The following is a 24,402-nucleotide window of genomic DNA, read 5'->3' as shown; positions in this document are numbered from 1 at the left end:
GGGGCACCCCCGTGCCCTGGGGGCCCCCCACACTTTGAGGGCACCCCCTTCCCCCCCACTTTGGGGGCATCCCACTTCCCTGGGCACCCCCAAACATTTGGGGACCCGCCTCCCTGGGCCACCCCCATCCCCTGTGGCACTCCCGTGCCCTGGGGGCCCCCCACACTTTTGGGCCCCCCCGGCACCCCTCCGGACAGCCCCGCCCCCCGCGCTCCCGTGGGCGGGGCCGGCGGGCCGTGACGTCACTCAGGGGGGGCGGGGCGGGGAGCGCGCGCGCAGGCGGCGCCGCCGCCGCCGCCCGGATCCGCCGCGGCCGGGCCGGAAGTGACGCGCGCGCCCGAGAGCGGAAGCGGCGGCGCAGGCTCGGGCGGGTCCCCGGTGCGCGCAGCGGGCTCGGCTCCCTCCGGCCTCGGCGCCCTGAGAGGCCGCTCCCCTCCCCCCGGCACCGACATGATCCTGCTCGAGGTCAACAACCGCATCATCGAGGAGACCCTCACGCTCAAGTTCGAGGGCGCCGCCGCCGGGTAGGGCCGGGGGGGCCGGGCGGTGAATGGGGCCGGGCCGGGCCTGGCTGGGGCGGGGACAGGGGCAGGGGTAGGGGCGGCCGGGCCTGGCGGGGGGGCGGGAGGGGCTGGGGGAAGCAGAGCTGTGGCGGGATGAGAGGCTGGGGAGGAGGTAGTGCCGGGGCAGGTTGGGGGCCGGCGGGATGACGGCGACGGGCTGGGAGGGGTAGTACCAGGGCCGATGGCGGATGACGGGGCTCGTCTGGGAGGGCTAGTACCGGGGCAGGGTGGCGCATGATGGGGCTGGGCTAGTACCGGGACAGGTTGGGGGCCTGCGGGATGACGGGGGCTGGGAGGAGAGCTGTAGGAAAGGGCTGGGTGGGGGGTGTTAGTACCAGAGCAAAATAGGTGTTTGGGGGAGCGGGTAGAGCTGCAAGTGGGTGACTTGGGCGGGGGGAGCAAAGCTGAGGCAGGGGAGCAGGAGTTTATTAGAGCTAGGGTAGAGTGAAGGCCTGCAGGATGAGGCGGCAAAGCTGGGCAGACAGAACTAGAGGAAGGGGCCAGCCTGGCTGGGGTGGCTGGTGCCAGGGCAGTGTGGAAGCCTGGGGGAAGAGGAAGGGGCTGGAGAGGGTAAAGAGCTCAAGGGGGGAGAGCTGAAGGGGTAGTGTTGGAGCAGGCTGCTGGGGGGGTTGGGCTAGGGGAGCAAAGCTGGGGGAGGGGGAGCTTGTGAAGGAGGGAGCTAGGGTGAGGACATGGGGGATGAGGAGATTGGGCTGGGGGAGGAGAAGCTGGCTGTAAAGATTGAGTTACTGTAAGGGATGAAAATGAGATAGGGCTGAGAGAAAAAGAAGAGGGGTTGGTTGCCTTAAAAGGCTCAGGACAGCGAGAGGAATGGTGATGGTGCAAGGTCTTGGGGGGGGACAAGGGAGAGGTGAAAAGGGGGACATGAGGACTGGAGTAGGAAGCAAAGCTGGGGAGCAGGGCTGAGGGGAAAAGGAAAGGCAAGATGGGTGGGACTGTGGGGCCAGGGTTGGGGCAGAGAAGGATGCTCAAGACAGAGCTGCAGCTGGGGAGGAGATGGGTTTACAGGGATGTTTGTTGTGGAGTTTCAGGTTTAATCTGATAAAGCAACCTGCTTCAGAACAGGCCTAGTTTAGGCCTGATAAGTGTCCTGGCCCCAAGGGGGAGCCTGGTTTGCACCTGCATCTCAGGCTGGGATAGTTCAGTCCCTGTGGAGCCAGTGGTTATTTTACTGAGAGTGTAATACTAACCTCAGTGCAGAAGCTGTAAAGGTGCTTATCTGAGCATAATTTAGCCGTGGAAGACAGTCACTTGGTATAAATGTCCTTATCTTTAGCCAAGCTACCCGTGCTCTCACTGTGCTGTGTGCTGGTGTGAGTAACGCTGGGCACCTTTGTACGTAGACAAAGCCTTGAAAAGCAAAATGCAGTAGTGTTATCTCTGGGGTGGAGCCTGTGCTCAAAGAGCGCTGGCCAAGCTGCCTGGGAAGAGACCCCCTAGGCAGGTGCCTTTTTCTGTGTTGCTTTTTCCTTAAGTTGCTTTTGAAGCTCTTCTGCCTTTTGCATTCAGAACTTTGACAGAGGCCATTTCCTCTGGTTTCCCCTCTCAGCTAACTTCTGTGTTGGTTCTCGCTCATTTTTTTTCACAAATTAACCTCGCAGACTGCACTGCTTTGTGGGATTGGTGAGCTGCTTGCCTCTCTGCCATCAGGCTTTTTGTTCTTCCTGAGCGTGCTCATTTAATGCAACAAGTTTCTCCAAAGCACAGGCACCACACTGGGAAGAGAGAACTCCCAGGTGACTGTGCTACGGTATTGCAGCTGCATCCATTAGAAAATATTACGCGTGTGGAGGTTAATAGTGTGTCAAAAATGCTTGTTCATCACAAGTTCATACTGAGGCACTCTTCCTGTTGGAGCAAGAGAATGTGCCCGTCTCCTTAGGTTGATCTAAATGCAGCAGTTGCAGCGGAGGTGCCAGTTTGCAGCCATCAGAAGGTTACATGCACCTCAAAATCCTGGCTTCGTGCAACTAGAACTGGGGTTACTCATTCTGCAACAGTGTGCAGTCCTACAAAGTTTCCATTTTGCTGTGCAGCAAAGCCCCACTTCTGCATCCCCATGCTTGCCTGGTATACCAGTTGTTCCTGGATTGATTTTTTTTTTTTTTTTTTTTTTGTGGTTGCTGTTAGTGTGGCTGATGATATTCTACCTCTTATTCATCTACAGGCTGTTCTTTTGATTAGAAAAACAACAAACTAGATGTAATATCTGTGCCTTGGGTATGTTGCTGAATGAGAGGAAGTTATTTACTTCTGCATTTTCTTTTGTGCTTGTGCTGAGGCCCTCCTGTCCAGGCAAGCACAGGGTGGAGATAAAGGTCTGAGACGTGTGGAGAGGTATATTTTTTTTCTTCAGGTTTTGAGTCTTCTAGCAAGTGGGTGTTACTCAGTATTTATTCATGTGAGATTTCTTCTCCCTCCAGCCACAGTTCCAGGGTGATTCCTGTGGCGCTGAGCATGGGAGCTGGGGGGAGGGGGGGAGAGAGATTTGCTATATTTCACCATCTTGGTGATTGTTTTCCTGAGGCTTGTCTTGGGGATGAACGCAGGGCGGTCAAAGCAAAGACAAGCCTTAAGGGATACAGTGATAGAGAGGAGTGAGTCTGGGCACTCAGACAGAGTTGTTCTTGAGTTATTTGCTCTAAAATGGGAATTGGGCAGATGCAATATACAGGTTTGTCTGTTGTGATTATCTTAGTCAGGTGTGCCTAGTGGCTTCAGCACTGGTTGGGGAATCCAGCAGAGCAGGGTTTGTTTCCAAATCCTTTGCCAGAAACTTGGTTTTGATAAGGGTTGTGTCACTTCCCTCTGCTTTGCCTGGCCATACTATGGGGATGATTCAACAGCCTCCCTGCAGAGCATTCCTAGACCTTCAGGTGAGAGAAACCTTGTATTTCACCATATTATATAGAACTAGGTCAGATTTAGAAATCGGAGCTAATATGTGCTTATAACATTACTGTCGTATGTGACATTTCACTAAAAAGCAGAAAAATCTGCTCTGCGTGGAGGTCCATTAACTGTCTCTGAAATTCCCAGCGTGGGAGGTGCCTTGGCAGACTGCAAATACAGATTACCACTCGAGGCAGGGCCTAAACTGTGCCTTGGGAGAGTCCTCCCTTGACAAGGCTCTTGGGGGTTGATAGCATCCACCCATTAATAGAGTAATTCCAAAAAGGCAAGTGAGTTTGTTTTTATGGGCAAAACCCATGGAAATCTCAGCCTTTTGGACAGCCACCATTGAATATCAATATTTAGTTCCAAATGGTTACAAATAATGGACTTTAACGCATCTGATTTTTTAATTTTTTTAGCATTGTAATTTCTTGTTTTGAATCAACTTCCTTAAAACAACCGCAATTTTAAATAAAGGCCTAAAGCTACCAGAATCTGTTGAAATTATTTGAGGTAGGAATTTGCTGCTGAAAGTTTAAAGTGTCAAACTGCAGGCTAGAGTGTGGGGGGAGGCAATATCTGGTCAGTACCTGGAAACAAGTGTGTTGAAATGATTAGGCATTTTTTGACATCATTTGAGCCTTTTGCAGGCTCAATAAAGAGCCTGCAAGAAGAGAATAAACTCTTCCCTAAGCTTTTGACTAATGCATTGTGACTTGAGAAACTGCTTAGAAGCTGAAGTCGCAGTCAAGTTTTTCCCATTTTTGAGAGAACTGTGGTGTGAGGGGACGACCTCTACCAGTTTTAAAACCTGGCAGATTTTGTTTCTGATCATCGTTGCTTCCCTTTGCTAACTAAAAACAGGTTGTTATTCTTTTATCTGTGCAAAGAATTTTGATAACTGTCGTCTTCTGTATCCAGTGATTATTTGTTCAGTTTAATGCGTGGGAGAATTGCCTCCCACAACAGATCTGGCCTCTAATGTTGGCCTGCTCTGGTTTAACTGATTCCGGTGGAAGTAGAGCACAGTGCTTGTTTCACTGGGTTCAGTTTTCCAGCCATACACAGCATGCTCTAAATCACCAGTAAATTAATCGTGTATCTCAAATTGTTACTTAGTATTTGCCCACCGTGCAAAAGAAAACAATTTGCATGAATGGAGAACAGTGTGAGTGTTGGGGGGTGAGGGAGAGAATGTCAAATTAAATTTTTTTTAATTAAAAAAAAAAAAAACTTTACAAATCTGCAGGGTTTCGTGACTATCAGCTACATAAGAAAATAGCTGAAGTTTTAACTTCCCTGATGTATACCAGTTCCTGTAAGCTGGATGGAGAGTTTGGCTAAAGTTGTACCCACACACATTATGGTGTTTCCCATTTGTGGTCATTTTGGTGCTGGTCTGCTCTAGAGCAGAGCACTTCGGCCTTAGTGCCCTACACAAGGAGACTGAGTGCTGGGTGAAATTGGGTAACATGAATATTGTGTTTGTGATGTGACATGTTAAGTGAGTTCATCCTGGGGAAACCGCAGAGAGTCTGGAGGTTATCAGGCATGCTAGAAGCATAGTGGAGCTTCAGATCCTCCTGGACATGCATCAGAAGCTCCCTGCAAGAACAGCTATGGCAATTCAGGGCTGGAGCACTTCAAGGGGGCTCAGCAGCCCCACTGGAACAGAGGGTGCCCTTCTGCCATTATCTCCCTTTTGCTGACACAAGCATTTCTATGGCTCTGAGGGAAACAAGATTGGGGAAGTAACTAGGCAAAACTGGGTATTTTTATCCCACATGGGTTTCCTGATTCCATTTATTGTGTGAATGCTGCTCACAGTGGTGCAGCAGGGAAGCAGATAAGACAGGGTCTCTCTCCTTCCTTCAGTAGCAGTGCCAGGTGCTGGCTCAGTGTCCTTGAAAGCCCAGCTTACAGCCTTTTGTCTCCCGTGGCAGAGCAGGAGGAGTATGTCAGACAGTAGCTCACCTGCTTCTATCCAAGCAGCAACTGCTTAAACTCAAGCGGGCTGACCTTGTGGTGGAGCAGATGAGGAGCGCTCAGGTGATGTCGCTGGCAGAAAGTGGGACCCTTTAGCTGCGTGGGAACAGCAGCAGCATAAACTTTTGCTGTTCCGTATTGAATGTCTGGGAGTGCCACAGGTGTTTGAATGTAGCTCCTGGGCTGCCACACTGCATCTGGCTCCAATCATCAGGGAAGGTGCCTGTGTATTAATGGTGGATGGTGACGTACATCTGTCTGGAACTAGGCAGCTCTATGCTTTGGGGCAATAACACAGGGGAGGAAGAGGAGGGAGTGGCAGCCTAGGTCTGCAAGGGGTTAGGCAGGTAGTTCTGTCATCACTCCAGACTTAGTTTTCATCTCGGGTTCCTGTGAGGGCCTGCTCCATATTATCCTCTGTGGGAACAATTCCTAAATGCCCCTAACACCTACTTTTCTCTAGTGTCAAACTCCAGTGGCTGTCAGTCGCAGTACTAAAGAGTCTTAGTGAATGGTAGGCACAAAATGAGACTCTTCCACAGAGACCTGCCACAGTGCTGGCAGTGGATTGCTCAGGCATAGGAATTGCAGGGGTCTTCTCAGAGCTGGAATGAAGACTCACAGGGAGATGACCTGGCCAGAAATATAACTGCACATAATTGCACTTTGTGGGATCAGCGTGTGTTTTGTATGCTGGGAATCTCAATGCCTTGTTACCAGCAGCCTCCTCCAGATTCCTGTGCCCTCTGCAAGGGAGAAGCTCAGGCATGGAGGGGAACCTAGCTGAGATGAGTGGGAGTCCCAAGCACTTTGCTCTGGCCACCTGGGCCTTCTCCTTCAGGGCTGTGAGCCCTGTTCCCAGCAGGTCTCAGCTCTGCTCCGCGTGGCTGCTGTGGAGTGCTACGAGTCGGCATGCGTGGGGGCTGTCATACGCTGCTCAGTATCGCCCGCGTGACAGAGCACTTCTGCTCAAGTTCGTGGTGGGTGTGCTGCTAGAGCTATGGGAGCTCTTTGATTTAATACACTCCTGCAGCTTACGCAAAGTAGCTTTTGTGTTAGCTGAGCGGGGCCCAGGAGTAGAGGAACTGTTCAGATAATTTTAGACATTGCTTATAATTTTTTTATTGGGGTGACCTTTCTGTAGTGAGAGCCGGCAGTCTGTCGCTGAATCTGGCTCACTCTTCAAACAGTGTATTAACTCCAGTGATCTGAAAGCTCTGCTCAGAGCTGGGAAGCTTTAAGCTTTGAAATACCTTTCTCTTTGTTTTCTTTTTGTCCTCTGGGGCAAGAGACAAGAATATCTGTGAGCCTGCAGCTTTTAAAATAATTGCCATCCTCCTTTATTGGGTACAAGCATTAATTGTGATGTGGGAGATGCTTTAGTCGGCTATCGATACGGTTGTCAGCCAAGTTTGCATTTGCACGCAGGTCTGTAATTCAGAAGATGAGGACTGCTGTATAATTACAGTCTTTGTTCTTCTGTTCTTAAATTTGTCATAACATATGGCTAAGAGCCTCTGTGGCCTGAGAAATGAAGCAGGGAAGTTTGGAAGTTGTCCGAGTCAAAACTGAGGAAATGCTGTCAGAAAAAAAGGTTGCTGTTGCTCTTAAGTGCTTGTTGGCTTCTCTCCACGGGCTCTGTGGCTCTTCTTGGATGTTCTGCCGGGGTGAAAAATCTGATTTGGAACTGGCTCTATATTAGATAGACTTAGTGTAGGAGCCTTATGTGAGAGCCTTTTGGAGATGAAGAGGAGGAATGTGAGCAACCTGTCAGGGCCTTCTATTGTTATAAGCAGAGGGCAGATGGGATTTGGTGTGAATTTGACTTCAAACCTTGTAAGTGTTATCAGAAAATGGACAGCTGCCTCTGCTTGGAACAGCTGCCATTTTAGCTTCTGAGTTCAGGCAGGGTTTTGCAGACAGGTCTGGTTTGTGTTCAGTACAGGAAGGAGCCATCTCAGTTATTCTTGTACGAGAGCTGTTTTTATTGTCCATTCGGGGCAGATTGTAGAAAAAGGGAAGGTTGTGAGGGGAGGGCTATGGTTCAGGTGGTGTTGGTCCCAGTGTGGGGATAAGGTCTCCCGTCCCTGGGAGCAGAAGGGGTATGCTGTTTGAAATCTTCTGAGCATGGTGAGACCTAGGCGGTCTGGCTCTCTGAGGTTTGAATTTGGGGTAGACATGAATGAGCTCCAGGTTGCACAGGACCTTATTTTGAAGAACCTGGCAATATGAAAAGGGTAGCTGGGATTTCGGGTGCTCTGTTCTGAGACGCTAAACCATCAATTCTCACAAAAGCCATAAATGAATCACATAATGGAGGAAAGGGACACCTGAGTGTGTTAGGCTGAGTGGAGCTCTTTGGGATCATGCCGGCAACCTGATGGTAACTGGTACCTGCACCACACAGGCAATGTCCCAGTCCCAGGCCTGCTGAGCTCAGTGCTGCATGTGCTCTGCATGAAACCTTAGCCTTCATGACAGCAGGGTGGGCTGGGAGTGCCTAAAGGTGGGGAGGATGTCGCTGTGCCTCTGCAGGGTTTTCAGCCCATCCCCGCTGCTATTTCTGTTGGCTGAACGCTGGGTTGGTGGGAGGTTGAGGGGAAGTGATTGTGTGTGCGTGACCCGCTGTGCTGTCGCTCCTCCGGAAGCCGCAGGAGGCTGGAGGTGAGAGCTCCTCTCTCTTCTCAGCCAACTGAGAGATGCAGGAGGGTGACGGTTCAGCCTTGATCTCTGCTTGGGGACTTCTTAATGGAGGAAAAACAATTCAGGTAGCAAAAGGGGTGCTTTTTCTGTTGAAGAAATGTTTTAAGCAGCCAGAATAATTTTGGTGTAGGTAGCTGAGGCTAGCCAGATAAATAGGAGCACTTTATAAACATTTGGGTTATAATGCTGCTGAGCTGTGAAGGTCTAGAGAGCTCACTTCAATCTCAGCCACACCTGTGATACAGCTTCCCCTACTTCCCTCGGGCATGGCCAGGCCTGGATTACTTAGATGCGTGCCAGGCGAGGCAGAAACAACATCCTATAGTAGACAGGATCGGTGTGGCGTGGCTGTGAGGAGCACTGTATGCAGTTCACGTGAGCACTCACTGAGGCTGTGTCAGGAAGCTATTGAATATTCAGCAAACAAAAGTTCTGCCCAGTTACCTGCTTTTCCCCTAAATATCTTTTCTTCTCCCCACCACCTCCCGATATAAAAACTGAACCGCTTAGGAAGTCTGTTTTAAAATAAGTTCTCAGAGAAATCCATACTTGCATGATGAAACATTCAGAAATCAAGATGTGTCAGCATTAAGCTTTTGTGTGCAGAACAAAGGCTCTCATGCAGAGCTATTAACTGACTTTGGGTACATGGTCTTCTATGGTTTCTTAAATAATGTGACAAGTTATATTTCCACAGCCTCTTGAGGTACAGAGCAAGTGAGCAGGGGATGAATGTACTTCTTAGGCAAAATCGCTTCATTGCTCGTTGTCTGTAAGTTGTTTACCGGGATTCCTCTGAGTGAGGTGCTGTATTCGGAGGGTCTGCTCAGAGTCAGAGCTGCAGGAGACATCAGCTCTGTGTGCTTGGGGAATGAGGTTTGAATGGTGTAACTCGAAGAAGATGGAAACGAGGGTTAAGGATGCATCCTCTTTAATATTCCTAGCTCTCATGTGCCTGACTGCGCTATCTTTAAAGCTTCCTACATAGGTTTCTTTTTTTATAAAATTTATACTGCTATCCAAGCTGATTCCCAAGTCTGAGTGTGGTGCTCTAAAAGAAGAAAACGTCTACATCAACTGACCGTGTGGGCTCAGTGGAATTTTCTTTCCTCTCAGCTTTGAGCAGTCCTCAGCAGAAATGGCTTGGATGTGACTTTGGGAATTGCTCCCCTTTTCTAGAGCTGGAGTTAAATATGCAAGGACCCTCTTAGCCTCTGTCTCAGGCCTAGCTGGAAAGAGAAGATGAGCAAGAGAGGTCACAGGTAACTGTTACAGCTCTTAAGCTAAAGGATCTGCCTCAGGTGCAGGCGTGCTGCTTCTTTCGTTTTTATCTTCAGTGATGCAGCACAAAAGACAGAGGCTCTCCAGTCTCCTAACAAAAAAGCCTATTGCTTTTCACAGCTGGTAACTTTTAAGAAGTAACAACACCTCATCGTTTCCACTTAAGATCTCTGGTTGGGGGTTAATTTTTCATTCCTCCCTTTCTGCCCCCCCCCAAAAAACATTGTTGATTCAGTGCATAGTCTGGAATTGGTGCCATTTAGTGCCTTCGTCTCATTGCATGTCTGACTTGAGTTTCAGCATGTCTTGGTCATTCCTGGCTTCCGCATCAGGACTTGAAATGGGGCCGTCAGCAGAAAAGCAGATAGAAGAACAATGTATTTTGCTGAAAAAACCTTTGCAAAATAACATGAGGGAAAACAGATACTGAGACTTTCCCCCACCTATGTCTTACTTTCTCTGACCAGCAAGGCACACCTGGTACTCAATAGCATACATCTGGGTGGACAGAGTGAATCTTGGCAAAAAGAGTGAAGCTGGTTTCTCAGCTGTGGCAACCTAGTCGAGACCACAAGGTTGCCTCAACCCACTGGCTTGGTTTATGGAGTTATTTCAGTACTTTAGATCAGGTGGGTGTGAATGATCTCTGAGATTTTTTTGGCCTTTAAAACAAAAGCAGCGTCATTAGTTTCCAGTCTGTTTAATACTAGCTGTTTTTGAAAAATAAGAGGAGATATGCTGTGAAACAAAGCAGTAGCTAACTCGCATTTTTACCCTATTTTCATTTTGCACCCCTGCCCTCCGTGGTGGGGGTACCATTGCATTGCTTCCTGCTGGAGAATGACCTATTAATATAGTCCCCCTGGAGCTGTCAAAGTGGTTATGTAGTGCCAGTCCCAACAAATTCACCCTTCAGATGCGGTTGGATCCTTCACAGGATCTAACTCTTCTAGAGTTCTTGGACAAACTGGCAAATATAGCTTGTTAGGATGTTATTAAATCTCCGTGCCTAGAGTGTAAGAAGTGATGGGTCATTGGTTTGAGAGAGGCACTTTTTGCTGATTAGAGATCCCAAAGAGGATGCGTGGGGGGTGTTAGGTTAAACTCACCTCTTGCTTGCAGCAGCAGTTGGCATAGCATTGGGGTGTTTAGGAAGGGATGTGGGGGGTCAGGAGGCAATACACATCTGAAATGTTTCCTTCTGTGGTCCGCTCCTACCCCCAGACTTGGAGAGTGGGGTGTTTCCTGCAAGTCAGTGGTACCAAAGTGTTTGCAGAGCTGCTGGTGGTGGTGAAGGGGGCACACAGAGAGGGATTGCTGAGCCTCTAAGTCTCTTTCATAACCAGGCGTCACCTGAAGTTGCAGAAAAGCCTCTGTCCCCTGAACTTGTATCTTAGCAGTTCTGTACGGAGAACAGGCTTGTTAAAACATGCTCTTTAGTGACGGGTAGCTTTATCAGACATTTCTAACTGGAAATCTGCAGTCTGTGATCTCAAATTGATTAATAAACTACAAATAATAACAATCTCTGCCAGCTTCAAGGCCTGTTTTATATCATCTCTGATGAAATTGGTGCTTGTATGAATGGGGAGAAGTCTAAGATTTCTTGTTGAAGATTATCTGCTGGTTGAACAGAAAGAGATAGAAGGGCTTTCAGGTAGAGCTGGTTGTGGGAAGCACAGCATTGGAGATTTATTGTCTTTCTTCACAGCTTGATGGAGGCTGCTGTTTGATTTCTTATTTACATCTTTTGTTCTCTTTGCTTTTTAGAAATAAACCAGAGGCAGTAGAAGTAACATTTGCAGGTAAGCTCCACAACTCTTTTGACTCCATTCCATTGAAAAAAGGGCTGGCTCAAATGGCCTGCCAATGGTTGTGCCTGATGTATCCAAATTCATCCAGCACCACTGAGGGAGGAGAGCAGCACAGGGCAGACAACACACCCTGCAGCATTCCCAGGGCTGGGGGGTTTTGTGTGCTGCAGGAACAAATTGTCCTGTAGGCTGCTCTGCTTTTTATCCCTAGGACTTTGCCCACAGCGATGAACTCTGTGATCACAGCACTTTGGTGTGTACACTACATGCCTCTGATTTTTACCTCACCTGTTCTCAAGTTCTACACTTGATGCTCTTTATTGTTAGGTCTTTAGCACCATTTGGTTAGGGTTGTTAGAAAGCTGGTTCAGGATGACAGGCAAGATGAATTCATAGCCTGAAGTTTGTTCTCTGGAATGGGGAGTGCCAGGGAAGTACAAGTTTTCTTTGAGTAACTGATTTTTTGCTTCGGTTCTCAAGAATCTGTGTAAGCTGCAGAGCTCCATAGGGAAGTGGAGCTTACTGGGTAGCTGGAGAGTTACTTTCCCCTGCTTCAGCCCTCACAGCCCATTCTGCAGTGAAGTGAGAGCTGCCTCAGCAGGCAGTGGCTGAGCTGCCTTTGCTCTGCTGATGGAAATACCTTCTCCTCCAGGCCACGGCTTTGGCTTGGTGGGTATGTCAGTCACTTTGTGCTGAGCAGAGGGATGGATGCTGACCATCCAGAAGGCTCCCATCTTTGCACATTTGTATCCTTGTGCATCAAACACAGGCAGATTTACAAGGGACACTAAACAACACTAGAAGAAAGCTTCCTGTGACAGGTGTGAAAACTGTTTCAGCCCTCTGAGTGATAACAGGTCTCCCTATGTGACACTGCCACTTTCCTTAATTATGGGTCTCTTTCTTGATGTATCTATGAGGGCTGGAACAGGGGCAACTGTGTCACGCTATGCAGTTCCTAGATCTACACATAGGGAAAACATTCCTCAGAAATAGGAACTGGTCCCTCTGGAGTTCCTCACTTTTCTCTTGCTTGATTCCTAGACTTTGATGGAGTCCTTTATCATATCTCAAACCCCAATGGAGATAAGACAAAAGTGATGGTCAGTATTTCTCTGAAATTCTACAAAGAGCTTCAGGAACACGGTGCTGATGAGGTGAGTCAGTGTCTCCAGCCATCCTGGGCTTCGCGCTCACAAATGCTTTGGTAGCACAGATGATGTTGCAATATTCGTGGATCTCTTGTTTAGAAAAGTTTCTGTACTCCACCTCATGCTGGTCAAAGGAGCAGCCCTGTGCCAGCCATGAGTCCTGCTTTGTTTGAAATCAAGTACAAAGTCTGTTCCCATTCTCTCGTACAAATAAGTCATCTCATACCCTACAGCCTAAAGGGCAAAAGGCACCACTAATTTTGCAAGTCCCTCCCAAATGATTGTGAGGCCTGACCAGGTAGAAATAGTTTCTTTGGCTTATATGCTGAGCCTTCTAGTGAAGAAAGGCACTGAGATAAATCTGGAATCCCATGACACTGCTCTTCTGACTCTAACCACACTTGAGAGTGAGCGATGGGCTCCTGCTGTGTTTACAGGCTTTGATCTGCAGGCTGCCCGGTTCTCTTTTTACTGCTGATGTGTGAAGTAGCAGGTTCAGTTCCTGTTGAATGGGCTCAGGCTGCGAAGGGCCATTTATGGTAGAAAGAAGGAGCCTCTCTGAGCTGTGGTTGGGTCTCAAGGCAGGAAGTATGACTCAGTTCCTGAGTCAGTTTTCAAATCTCCTCATGTTAGCAAATGGGGTTCACCCAAGGCTCTTCAGCAGGCTTTTCCTCTGGGTGTCTGTCCTTGGAGGAGAAAAAGGAAACTGTTCCCTGAGTTTATTGAGAGTCAGGCTGGATCTTGAACAGGGGTGGATCTTGAACCCAGAGCGAATTCCTGTGAGTTGCTACAAGACCTACCAAAGTTGGAATAAATATGGCTAAATACCCTGCTTTCCTGGCTCCTGTGTGTAGATCTTTCCAGGAGCATGCTTACCCTGTAAGAAATAGGGCAATGAGATCTGCCCAACATAAAGTGCTGCTGCTGGGAAACTGGGGAGTTGAGTAGCCCAAATTGTGCAGCCCTCCCAGGATGCGCAGGGTGGATCAACAGGGTGTGTGATACAGAAAGAAATGCTGTGGTAGGCAGACGACTGATAACTCACTGCCTTGTAGCAGGATGCAGTGGCATTACACCAACAGCCACCATGGTGATGGCTGGACAACAGCATTTCTCTTTGACCCTGGCTGCTGTGTCAGATGCATTGCTCCATGGACCATGCTGCCATGCTGAAAGTGAGGATGGCTGTCAACCACTTCCCTGACTCTGCAGGATCTCTGCAGGACTGTCTTGGGAGTGCTGACTAAACAGTAATTGAGTTCTAAAATAGATGTTTAACAAACTGGAGAAGGTGGAGCTTGTTTCTTCACTTCCTCCACTTAGTCTCTGTGAAACCCCACTGTGAGAAGCACAAAGCGGGGTCCCTACTCAGGCAGATCATCTCCCTGGGCTGCTGCTCCCTCTCTGCTGAGAGGAGGTTTTGGCACGCAGAAAGCCCGTGCATCCTCTCTGGATGGTAGTGGGTGTCATCCCAGGAGGGCCAGTTCTGCCACAGCACTGTTCTGTTCTTCTCTGTGAAATACCTCCTGTTCCTAGCCCCCTCATTGACAGGGAGCTATGGCTCAGTTGAAAATTGCCATTGATGTAAAATTCAGCAGTGATTATGTTTGAAAAAGGGGTTTTGCTGTGCTGTAGGCGGCTTTGCTTCTGGGAGACGTCCAAGCTGCCTGGCAATTTCCTCTCCATCCCCATCTGTCCTGTGGAACAGGCTGAGGCAGGGCGGGCGATCTTCTGGTCGTGCTGCGCCTGACCCCAGCTTTGAACTTGCCTCCCTGCAAGGAACAGGGCAAACTTTGCAATGCCTTCTGGACCCCAGGGATCCTGGGGGGGCCCACCTTTGAGATGGGAAGGAGGGTTGCGGATCTGAGGTCTGTAGTTTCAGGCTCTGCTGACAGTTCTCCTTTGAAGATAAGCATGTATAAGGTTGGGGGGGTTTTTTGTTGTTTTTTTTTTCCTCCTGCACAAGTTCAAGACTAGCAAGAACTTTAAAAAGCTCCAGTTTTGACTCCTGCAGCACATTCCCTATCAGTGGAGCTCAGAAAGCTCTATCTAGAGTAGGAGTAGCCAATAATCCTAGAAGCTGATGACAGTTAGTGTTTGTCCAGCAATTTGAGGTTTCTAAATGGAGACCAAACATGGCCTAGACTACAAGGGAGGAAATTACTCTGATAGCTTGTGCTCTCAATGTTTAATTTCTTTCTCCTAGGTATTGAAGAAAGTCTATGGAAACTACCTGGTAAATCCTGAATCAGGTAACCCTGCTGTAACACTTAGTGTGTGTGAATGCAACTCCAAAATGACTTAAGTCCCCTCAGAAATGCTCAGATGAAGGTTGCACTTCAAGAGCTTGATAAATATACGATGAATGGCATTTAAAGAGGTGGCTTGGGTACAGGAGGGCTGAAGTAGTTTTCAGCATAAGCTGTAATTCTTGATGCTGCCCTCCTCCAAGAAAACCTCTGTTCTTCACAGTTGGGGTCTTTGTTCTTCTCAACGATGCTTTGTGAGACACAGGAAAACCATGGTTACCTGTGACAGCATCTCTTCCTACTCACTGCAAAACTTGGGAGCAGCTCAACCAGCACGTGTGTCTCAGCTAGGCAAAGAGCTCCAGGAACGTTGCCATGGCCACGCACCGAGTTCAGACGTGGCTTCTGGTGATGATTTGAGTGGGAAGTAGGCACCCCTGAGGCTTTTGGAAGGGGTTAGGGCAAAGGCATGACAAACCGTGGCAGTGATGCTTGAACTGTAGGTGTGTCTTTCCAGAAAATGTCTTTCTGGCTGGATTAAGGCCCTGAACAAATTATTAAGGTTAGCAACTGTCCCTCCCCAGGTTACAATGTCTCTTTGCTCTACGACCTGGAAAACCTTCCTGCAGACAAGGATGCTATTGTACACCAAGCTGGCATGTTGAAGCGCAACTGCTTTGCTTCGGTCTTTGAGAAGTATTTCAAATTCCAGGAAGAGGGCAAGGAAGGAGAGAAAAGAGCTGTCATCCACTACAGGGACGATGAGACGATGTAAGTGTTCAAACCAAGCAGCACAGGGGTCAGACAGCTGTCAGCATGCTCTCCACTCCTGTTCAGAGCTGTAGGATGTGGTGGAAAGCCAGGACATCCTATTGCTGCATGCTTTGGCTGGGTATTAAGGGCCTGTCCTAGGCTGTCAGAAGCATCCAGTCAGGATAATGCTTGTCCCTCAGGCTGCAGCAATGTTATACAAGTCTCTGTGAGTGGCAGCACTTGTGGCTGTGTATAGGGAGGGAACTGGCTACTCCCAACAGAAATGTTTTGTTCCCTGCCTAATACCATCTTGAGGGAGGGGAGGTTTCCGGCAGCCAGGCCTGTGAATGATTGCATCTACCTGACCTTGTCATTCAGTTGCTTGCTCATCCAGTTGCAGTTCTTAGCCCCTGTTCACATCAGGGTTCTCCTCTCTCACCCATCTGCAGGTATGTTGAGGCAAAAAAGGACCGCGTCACAGTTGTGTTCAGCACGGTATTTAAGGATGACGATGACGTCGTGATTGGAAAGGTGTTTATGCAGGTATGGAAACTGAAGTGTTGAGGGGAAAGGGTCTGATCCTCAGTTCAGATGCCTTCTGGCTTGAAGTAGTGTTGCTGAATGAGCAGATGTTAGGCTGAAGGGAGGTTGCAGGCAGTTTAACACATGTAAATGCTTTGCAGGGCTCCAGTCTGCCCTGGGATGGAAGAATCATGTTAATAGGCTTAGGCAGTATCTCTTCTAATCCAGGCTCTTGCATTGGCCTCTTAATTATTGATGGTCTTGCTAGTATGAGATAATCATATGTTATGTGTAACAGATGAAGAAAACACCACATAAATACTTCAGTATCTATCTGAGACCCTATAGCCCAGCTAGGAGTGGTGTAGGAATCACAGGCCAGCAGAGGAATTGAGTGTGGTGGGGGAAGGTGTAAAAGGAGCAGAGGGGACAACGTTAAGCTGTGTCTGGGGTGGTGCTGAAGGTGTTCTTCATCTTTGAGGTTATTCCTGCTAATGCTCAAATGCAAAGAGGCTCAGACTGAAAGCAGCTCAGTGTGACTGCTTTCGTGTTGTGATGGGCTCTTGGATTTGAGCTTTTCAAAACTATGAATTTGCTTAGTCTGCTTACTTTAATCAATTACAATAATGCCAAGTAGTTCTGGACTCGGCTGCCCTTTGCCACTGCTGCTTGGCTGGGAAGCATTCGGAGGCCAATAGTAAACAGTTTGCATGTCTGTTGATGACTATGGCCTATGGAGATTAAGACTTTTGCTTCCAGCCTGGGAAGGCTCTGTCCACATTGCTATGTATGTTCATCTGTGTTGCTGGCCTGCCTAGCTCACCGTCTGTCTGCTGGAGCGCCCAGGGGACCTCCTGGACTGGTACAGCCATGGAGCGGCGCCCTGCAGGGTATCATGGGGCGGGAGGGTAGCTTGTTCACAGAGGGGTGCCAGGCTGTGCTGCTGGCAAGGACAGGCTGACAAACAGCAAGTCACTGGTGCAGTTGTTCCCTGGGTACTAGTTTACCTGTGTTAGGGGCCATCATAATTGGGTCTGTTGCGATAGTAGTAGTGGCTGTCTTAACTCACAGCTTTGCTCTCTCTGTGCTTTAGCTATGGGCAGGGCGTTTGCTCTGGCTCTGTGCTTTTCCCCACCAGCACGTCCCACAGCCTGAATTTCAGCTTCATAAAACAGGGAAGGAAGCATGAGGTGAACAAAACAGGGTTTGTGAGGCTCCCTAGAAGGCGGCAGGGCTTCAAGGGAGCAGCTGTCCCAGAGTCTGCATGGCCCAAGTTCTTGGTTTTTAAAACAGCAAACCCTACTCCTGCCCAGCCACAAGAATTTCCACTCTGAGTCACACTGGCTCCTTCCCTCCAGCTATTGCTGTTACGTAACACAGCCTAGCCTGACACAGCGGCTGTTCGTCTGGGCTCTCATGGAGAAAATCAGACCATTAACTAGCTGTTGAAACCATCTGAACCATTTTACCCTCTGGCATAAGCAGGCAGAAGGCAAAGCTAAATGTTTCATAAAGGAAACCCCAGTGAACTACTTGGCTCTCCTAAAGGGGCATGGATGCTCCTGCCCTTCCTGGGGTGAGCTGTGCTAACAAGGGAGAAGAGGCTGGGAATAGCTGATGATGCATAGACTGGACTGGGGGGCACCTAAGCACATGGGGGGTTTTCTGCCTTGGGGAAGGGCAATGGTGTTTTGGACTCTCCCAGCCCCTCTTAGGGGACAGTTCTGTAACTCCTGAAATGCAGAGCTGGGGATTGTGCTGCTGTTGGAGAGGTTCCCTGTTGGGAATGAATCTCCCTGCCTGTAGGGTATCATTGCAAGACTTACAGAAGAGCTAGGAGGGGCAGGCTCCACACACAAGCTCCAAATCCCATAGATGCCCCTTAATGCCCAAAGACTCCTGGCAGGAGATGCTTTCCCAAATGGTAGAGCGTTTAGGCTCGGTGCAGTGGAGACCCTGCAAGCCTCTCTGAGCATTTCCTTTCCTCTGGGGTGATAAGCACTGCCCGCTCTCGGTGGTGGCATCAATGGCGTTGACTTTGCAGCAGGAGCCATGCTGTCTCATGTGCTTGCTCAGTCTGAGGTGTCCCACAAAATACTCCCACATCCCATGGCAGGAAGTGTGATGCAGAAAACTGCCCCAGCTGAGGGGCTGCACTAAGATATGTGATCATGGGGCAGGGGCAGCTATTCATTTTGTTCTGGTTTTGCTGGGAAGAAGGATTGTTTTTCTGGGAATGCAGAAGTTTGACCTGATGAACTTGGCCCATGCAAGGAGAGCTGGGAAACCTCCTCCTCAGCTGCCCTTTGGGAGGGGGGGACCCCCATTTGGTTTCTAGCGCATTGCCTGCAGTGTCGCCGCGGAACTCACCTTGGCTTTGTCTTGTGCAGGAGTTCAAGGAGGGTCGCCGGGCCAGTCACACAGCCCCACAGGTGCTCTTCAGCCACAGGGAGCCGCCCTTGGAGCTGAAAGACACAGATGCAGCCGTCGGCGACAATATTGGTTACATCACCTTCGGTAAGCAGGCAGCTTTGTGGCATGGGGGCACTCCGGGAGGAAAGAGCTTACTGCTGAGCTGATTTTGACACTTGAGTGTCTGCTCTGAGGTAGTTGACAAGGGTCCTTCCTTTAGATACCTGTGATAAAACCTGGAGGGAGAGCACAGGATTCGGGATTGGGAATTGGCAGTGGAATGGGGACAAACGAAGTAGCCCAGTGGTGGTGATCTGATTCATATCCCCCAATCCCCAAGTTGCAAGTGTAAAACTTGCACTAAAGCTTTGAGGAGGCCAGCAGGGGCCCAGGCTGAAAATGGGATGCTTCACACTGGTACTGGCACTAACTGGGGGAGAGACACGGGAAAGCACCCGCTGCCCTGAGCTTCTTCCCTGTCTGGCATTGGCTACTGCTGTTGCTTTTGAATGATCCAAGCATCCTGCAGCTGTATGCAAACTAAAAAATAATCTGCTTTGCTTTCTGCACCTCCCCTGTGTGTTCAAGTGAGTCTTTGGGGGCTGAAAGGGACTCTGGAGTTGAATGCTGCCATATTCTGCCCTCTTTGCTCCCTCACATGCAGTACATCCCTCTGCTGTATCAAGTCAGCTCAGCTCTGCTCTTGGCAATAAGGCATGGAAGCGAGACAGCGAGCCATTTGGTGTCTGCTTGCAAAATGTGTTCAGCAGTTGGCAACAAGGGAAAGATGGCTTTGTTGTGGTATTGTGGAAACTTGAGCTTGCTTGTGGGCATGTGAATATATTTGTAGTTTGCCCAGCTGCAGATAACCTGTGCAGTGCTTGATCGGTAGGGGCAGTCAGAGGGCAGGAGCAGGGCTGGGAGCTGTGGTGCTCCAGCTCTGGCTCTTTGCTCCAGAACAAACACTTTGATCTCTGAACCCCTTCCCCCACCTGTGGAGGTGCTGCTTTGCTGGCCAGCAGAGTCATTACCAGCAGCAATGCTGATGGCTGAGCTGGGCATCCTTTGCTGTTCCTGCCTCACTCCTTCCCAAGGCAGCAGGTGCTGACTGCTGGAAGTGCTCTTCTATCCTACTGAAGACTGGACTGGCTTGAGCTGAGGGGTCCAAACCATGCCCTGTTCAAAGGGAAAGGGCTCTCCCAGAGAAATCTGGGACCACAGTGGGGGTCTGCCTTTAGGGTCTCTCTCAGACCAATGTTCCTGTAGTTTGGAGCTCAGAAGTAGAGCACAGATACAGCTGATAAAAGTGAAGTTCACACTGCCCTCCACCCACGCTGGGAATGGTGCCTCAAGGTCAGGGCAGCTCATCAGCAATGCAGTAGCTCTCTAATGGCAGGTTTTGGACTGTGAGCAAGATCTTGGTTCTTGTCTAGAAGCAGTTTTTCTGTTATCTGATCTGCCTTTCCAGGTAAGATCATCAGTGAGCCAAAAGGTCTTTCAGCTCTTAGCAAAGCACCAGCCTGTGGAAGGTGCAAGCCACCTCTGGGACCTCGATCCCTGGCCAGCACAGTAACCAAGTCTGGCTCTGTCACAGGCTGGTGAGCTGCAGACCTGGGATCCACCATCCCATTAAAGGTGCAAATGACTGCCTGAGGGGCAATGTCCGAGGGCAGATAGTATTCGTATTAAGCTGAATCCCTGTACAAACATAGTGCCCATCCACAGTGCAGGGTCACTGTCACTCTGGTTAGTCACTCATGAGTTACTCCTGTTCCTTCTGCGTTTAGTGAGAAAAGCAGGGGGAAAATCTCTTAACAGAAAAACACCCTTCTCTTTTTTTGGGAGAGGGAGGCCAGCAGAATGGTCCAGTCCCACCAGCGCTTTGTTGGTGTCTGAGGGGTGCAGATCAGCCTGGCCATCCCCATTTACCTCCCAGCTCTCTCCCCCGTTCACCTCTCCCCAGCCCTGAAGTAGTCATGCAGTATTCTGCAGTGCCGTCATCTCTGGGCACTCGGCCTTGCCTTTGTGTCCGCCCGAGTACACAGCTGTGTCCAGGCTGCTGGGAGAGACTTTGGCGCGTGACAGCGAGTGGAGAAGTGCTGCTAAGCCCTGTGTTTAAAATCCCAAGTGCTGTTTAATCCTGGCATGTGGCACAGTAAAGGGCTCTTTGCAGAGAGCAAAGCAGGCTTTTGAAGCAGCCTGCCTAAACCAGGGCTGTCTCCAGCACAGGGGGACCTTGAAGCCCTTTCATAGCCTCTGGAGGCAATAATGGTTTGTGTGGCGCCTTTTCTTGCAGTGCTGTTCCCCCGTCACACCAATGCTGCTGCCAGAGACAACACCATAAACCTGATCCACACGTTCCGGGACTACCTGCACTATCACATCAAGTGCTCAAAGGTACTAAGGGGACAGGGATGAAACAGGGGAGCTTTGGCCTGTCTAATCTGGGTGCTGCTAAGGAGGAGAATGGAGCAGAGGGCCCCTTTGAGAACTCACTAGGGCTTAGCATTGCCCTCCCCAGTCATGCAGGGGTGACAAATGATGCATCATCTCCTTCCTCTCCCTGCTTTTTGGCACAGTCAGCACCTGTTTGCTTTCCATTGTAGCAGCAAGGTAGGTTTTTCCCTTTGAATCTCTGTGGGTTTCTCTCTGAGAATGGAAATGAGGAAAACTGCTCAGAGAAGACCTAGCTTGACCAGGACTCAAGCAGTAATTTGCACTGCTGACTCCTAAAAGTAGTGAACTCCCCTCATCCTGCAGGTTGAGGGAGGCTGATCACCCAGTGTGGCCATGCTGAGCTAAGTGCCTTCCCAACAAGGAGCAGAAAGATAGCTTCTACCCCATGCCCACAAACAGCAGCTGGATATGGGTCAGGTTTCCTAATGCCCCAGCTCCTGAGGAGTCAGGCTATGAGCAATACCTGGCCAACATGAGTAGCGTCCCTTGCTGGGAGTGTTCAAAAACACCAACCAATCTCTATGCTGTACTCATGCTCCAGGATCAGCCCTGAGCATCTCAGAGCTGTAATCCTGGCTAGCTGCAAGAGACACCTGAAATCTGGGCCAGGAAGACAGGACCCTGAGGTGTCCCCATTTTGTTCCAATGAAACACAGGCCTATATTCACACGCGTATGAGGGCGAAAACATCGGATTTCCTCAAGGTGCTGAATCGTGCCCGTCCAGATGCAGAGAAGAAAGAAATGAAAACAATCACGTGAGTAGCAAAGCGGGACCTGGCAGGACCCTACCAGCCCCAAGCTCACTCCTCCTCAGCTCAGCGTGCTTGGTCCTGGGAGGATCAGGATGCTGTGGGGCTGGACAGATTGGGTCCTAGTGTGCTGGGACCCCATCTGATAAGGAAAGGGGGTGCTTTATATTGAGGTGCTAGCCTGTGGTGCCTCTGCAGGTGAAAGACTGAATCTGGGTGCATTGGCCTCCCAGGACCCCTGTGCTCTCTCCACCACACTCGCTTACTGCCTTGCTTGTTCTTTGCAGGAGCAGCATCCATGTCAAACCCTGTGCTGGCAAGTCCTTTGCGAAAGAAGCCTCGCACAGGGCACAGGGAGCAGAGCCAAAGGCAGGCAGCGCAGTTGAGGCCAAGAGATGAGACAGCGGATAGGTACAGCGGAAGGGCACCCAGCTGGCCTGCCTGCCAGCTCTGCAAGGGCGAGACAGGAAGGCTGGGGTTGTAAGGAGATAGTATAGCCAGCTCCAGTGCACCATCTTCCTCACACTTGTTCGCGGTGCAGTCAGTGTGGAGCCAGCCTTGCCTAGGTTGCAGCAGGGCCTTGGCAGCCCCAAAGAGGGCCGCTGCTGTATAGCGGCTCTGGGCAGGCCAGAGGGTGCACTGAGAGCCCCGGTGGTGTGTAGTGCAACTTGGGCAGCATCTCCTTCCCCACAGTGCAAGTGCACCCAGGGAGCAGGCAGACTTCTGGTGCAGGGGGCTTGTATCTCGCTCCCAGATTCAGCGCTGTGCTGCCAGCCACCTCTGGGGGCTGGATCGATTGGTAGGGCGTGCAGAGAGTGCTGCTGTCCCTGCTGAGTGGGGCATGGCTCTGCAAGATCTGGTACCTGCCTTGTTCCCCCCTGAGGTTTGTGGGGCTTTTGCCCTATTGTATTAAAGCTGGTTGACTTGCATGTAGAGCAGCTGTTCAGTAGCCTCTGGGGTGGTGTCAGTTCCCATCCAGCCCTGAGTTCCTATTTTGTCTTCATTACTTCTCCATGCTCAGCAACATGGAGATGCCTACTGGCTTTGCTGCCCATCCTTAGGCCAGAGCTTAGGTGGAAATCAAGGGAATTTTGCTGACTGACTGAGCTCTGTGTGGGATCAGGTGACCCTTCAGCACAGACAGTCCAAATCTGCAGGCACTGTTGCTCCCTGGGGCTAGTGAGAGTCTCCTGCCAGGCTCTCGGCACAGTGCACTGTTGGGCACTGTGCAGCACTACAGGCACTCCTCTATCACCCATGTGGGGAGCAGGGGACATGTAGCTGGGGTCGGGAGCGCTAGTCCTGGACACTGTCCTTTCGCGACAGGGGGTTACTGTGCTGGCAGACAGCTGTCCTTCTTTCCCATGAGGAACAGGGCTGTTGGCTCCCAACTCCAACTTGCCAGGTCCTTCCTGGGGGGTTGCAGTTGCTGGAGCTGGTTCCTCATGCCCTAGGGGTGAGTCTGCAGCTGTTCAGAGCCTCTGGATGCCCTTGGCCAGCAGATCACTGGTGCCTCAGGCCAGAAGTGTTCCCTGGTGACTGTTCTGGCTGGCTGCGGGGGACTGACCCCTTTTGTGAATAAAGCAGCCCAGAGTGACATGGGCAGAGGAGGGTGGTGGTGTGAACGTGTTTCCCTTGTGTACTTTAGCCTCTGATCCCAGACCCTCTTGCTGCCCTCCTTGTGTGTGTCCTGGCATTTCCTCTTTGCTTGCTGCTCTGGGGGAAGGGGGTTGTCCCGTCTGCAAGCCCCCAACCCTCCCCATAGCCCTGAGAGCTGGTCACTGTGCGCTTTCTGCATAACAAACGCTTGTGTGCTCTGAACCAGCAGCATCTACATGGCTTTGAGACCTTGGCGCCTGTCCTGCAAAAAGCCACGTAGACACCCTGGGGCACCTGGGGATGGACAGATGCAGCAAAGAACAGCACTGGGGGTCCACACTGACCTCTCTTTGCATCCTTTCAGGGGGAAGACGTTCACAACCCGTTAACATCGGGGTCACTGAGGCTGCCGTGGAGGACAAAGGTTGGGGCACTTGCTACCCGATAATCGTAGCTTTTAATGTTGCACCTCTGTGGGCTCATAAGGAATTCAAGCAATCGGGGTCTGTTTGTACGACAGTTTGGGGAGTAATCTGCAGAAACGAGCTGTGCTTGCGAGGACTCGATCGTTCCAAGAAACAAAACCTTAATCCCAGTTTGATTGACTTAATTTCCTTCCTTTTTTAATTTTTTTTTTCTTTTCAAGCTGTTTCGCTTTGCAATATGTTACCGGAAATGAGTTGCAGTATTTCTTATGAAAATAATGCAATATTAACTTGTTTTCTTCTGAGTATTTGAGTTCAAAACTCCTGTATCTGAAGAAATACTGTTGGGGTTCATTAATAAAGGAGATCTTTCTATCTTAAGGGGCTGTGTGGGGCTTTGGCTTGTTCAGTTCATGTGGTCTTGCCAAGGAAGGGACAGTTGGAATCGCAGTTACAGTGGGGAGTTGGAGCTAACTGTGGCATTTGGGGGAATTCCCCCATCTCAGAGGGAATCACTTTGTTCTGCTGGTAGTCCCAGTCTTTGGAACTGAAGTGTTGTGTTGGTGCTGTGCTCTGAGGCAGCTGTGAGATAGTTCTGTCAGTGAAGCCACTGATAAGGAGCTCCCTTCATGGGGAAGTAAAGGCTGGAGCTGTCCTGCTTTCCACCAGGGTTTTGCATGTTGAGGATGGGAGGCTGAGCTGTAGTCTTTGGCCTCCCCTGGGGCTGACACAGCCCCTCCAGGCAGTCTGAGCTGGGGAAAGAGCCTCTCTTTGCAGCTTGCCAGGAGCAGAGCACAGATGAGCCAGAGCAGAGACCCAG

The 24,402-nt window shown here is 50.1% G+C and overlaps 1 protein-coding gene across 1 annotated transcript; it reads left to right on the top strand.

The window, feature by feature from the left end:
* The first annotated feature begins 336 nt into the window (after nucleotides 1-336).
* Nucleotides 337-23,963, top strand: ARPC2 (actin related protein 2/3 complex subunit 2). The gene is made up of 10 exons (XM_067299219.1): nucleotides 337-524; nucleotides 11,220-11,254; nucleotides 12,308-12,420; nucleotides 14,621-14,666; nucleotides 15,248-15,434; nucleotides 15,866-15,959; nucleotides 18,329-18,455; nucleotides 20,647-20,747; nucleotides 21,464-21,564; nucleotides 23,522-23,963. Exons 1-10 carry the CDS (start codon nucleotides 451-453, stop codon nucleotides 23,544-23,546), a joined length of 903 nt encoding a protein of 300 aa, XP_067155320.1. The 5' UTR covers nucleotides 337-450; the 3' UTR covers nucleotides 23,547-23,963.
* The last annotated feature ends 439 nt before the right edge of the window (nucleotides 23,964-24,402 follow it).

The sequence above is a fragment of the Apteryx mantelli genome, chromosome 6 (assembly GCF_036417845.1).
Source record: "Apteryx mantelli isolate bAptMan1 chromosome 6, bAptMan1.hap1, whole genome shotgun sequence".
Lineage (NCBI taxonomy): Eukaryota > Metazoa > Chordata > Aves > Apterygiformes > Apterygidae > Apteryx > Apteryx mantelli.
Note: the sequence above shows the minus strand (reverse complement) of the source record. Positions and strands in the feature narration are given on the sequence as shown.